This window comes from Loa loa (genome assembly GCF_000183805.2).
Source record: "Loa loa unplaced genomic scaffold supercont3.1717, whole genome shotgun sequence".
Classification (NCBI taxonomy): domain Eukaryota; kingdom Metazoa; phylum Nematoda; class Chromadorea; order Rhabditida; family Onchocercidae; genus Loa; species Loa loa.
Window position 1 is genome coordinate 1 of NW_018109896.1, and position 1,753 is coordinate 1,753.

At 31.9% G+C, this 1,753-nt stretch overlaps 1 protein-coding gene across 1 annotated transcript; it reads right to left on the reverse strand.

Moving 5' to 3' along the window:
* Positions 1-231: 231 nt before the first annotated feature.
* Positions 232-961, reverse strand: LOAG_15260 (hypothetical protein; the record flags this gene model as incomplete). The annotated part of the gene is made up of 3 exons (XM_003150750.1): positions 232-370; positions 758-845; positions 889-961. The coding sequence occupies 3 exons, from the start codon at positions 959-961 to the stop codon at positions 232-234; spliced, it is 300 nt and encodes a 99-aa protein (XP_003150798.1).
* Between the last annotated feature and the right edge of the window lie 792 nt (positions 962-1,753).

Below are 1,753 nucleotides of genomic sequence, written 5' to 3' on the forward strand. Positions count from 1 at the left end.
TATTATATATATATATATATATATATATATATATATATATATATATATATATATATATATATATATATATATATATATATATATATATATATATATATATAAGGATTGAGAAGGAGTTTGTAAGCTCCATCGAGGTCATCATGGAGATATGACTAGCCTTTGGCATTGTCCTTTGCGTAGGTACAGTGATATCTTTGTGCTATGCAGTCTCTGTGTTAACTTATATCCTCTTCATCGCATCAATTTTACTTGCAAGATTTCGTCACCCTGTCTGTTGGATATTGTGGCAATTTTATTTGAACATTGCTTTAATTTCGGTAATCCGATAACAAGCATTTGGCAGCAAACACAATTAAAGCTTATATTTGTACTGTAATAAATTAAACCAAAGCTTACCGAAGAAAAAATATGGTTGAAGTAATTAAACCTGTTCGGAAATCTCATCAAAAAATTTTCAAAAATAAAATTCATATCTTATAAAATTCATATCTTCATAAGTTACAACATAAATTTAACATATTGGGTGGTAAGTTAAGTTATTACTGAATTCAGTTCGTTACATGGGAATACTACTGGTAATAATGGCAATGACAATAATAAAAGGATAAAGAAGTAATAATTTGAATTACTAAATCAATTTAAAAATAAATTATCGATTTTTATTGCCAATTTTAAAAATTCAAATTAATACAAAATCAGTTGAGTGAGAATTTTTATGTGCATTCACTAGTGCGCAACATGATCAGTGATTTTTGACATAGCCGATATATCAGATCGATAATATACTGATCGGAAATGGCAAAAACCTTGTCGAATATTCACCAAGCCTAAGCCTGGGTCTAAGCCTGAAAATTAAGGATTTTGTAAAAATTCATGCTAATCCAAAACCCTTGGATGAGAATTTTTGTACTTCGCTGGTGCGCAACACAGTCAGCGATTTTTGACAACAATCAGTTAACATGTAATGATCGTGTAGAATTTCTGCTTTTTATAGTAGTTGAACCGGATCTAGTTGTCGAGTACCACTATTTTTGGAGCTACTCCTAATCTCAGAAAATACAAAATTTGCATAATATTTCATTGGGAAAATCATAAATTTGACGAAATAGTTTTTCTTTTTTAGTTTCTGCATGAATTTTATATAAATTTTATTTGATTTCGTGCAATTTTCTCGTACCATTTGATGTACTTTTCTGAGAATGACTACGTGAATATCCATTCCCAGCTATCAATCGTGCGTCAGGTCATCATACCTGTACTGAGCAAATGCAAACTCTATACATTGTCTGAAATTACGTGGCGAATCGCTATTTAGGTGCTCGCTCGCAAGCTCACCTTCACCTTCTCTTTATATTCCTTCTTTATGCTATTTTGCTAATGGATAACAACTATTCACGTTTGTTTCTCAGTTTGACAATGCACGTGAGAAGCACTCGTCATGCTTAGAGCTATAAAACCAGAACGATTTTAATTTCCGGAAGCTTCAGAAAAGCCAAGAACAGGCTGTTATTTGTTGATCCAGTAAGAGATCCGTAAACAGTGCATCATAATACAACTGGTATCGTGAGCATTTTCCGAAAAGATATCACAAGCGATATAAAGTAAGACTGTTTAAATACTATGAGTATCTTCCGAAAAATCTTGAGGACGATATGAATCTGGACAATCCGATACCAGAACTACGTCCCGATAAGATCTTAGGAGACGAAATGAAGAAAGATGATCCGGAAGATCATAAAACGACTCTTCTTTT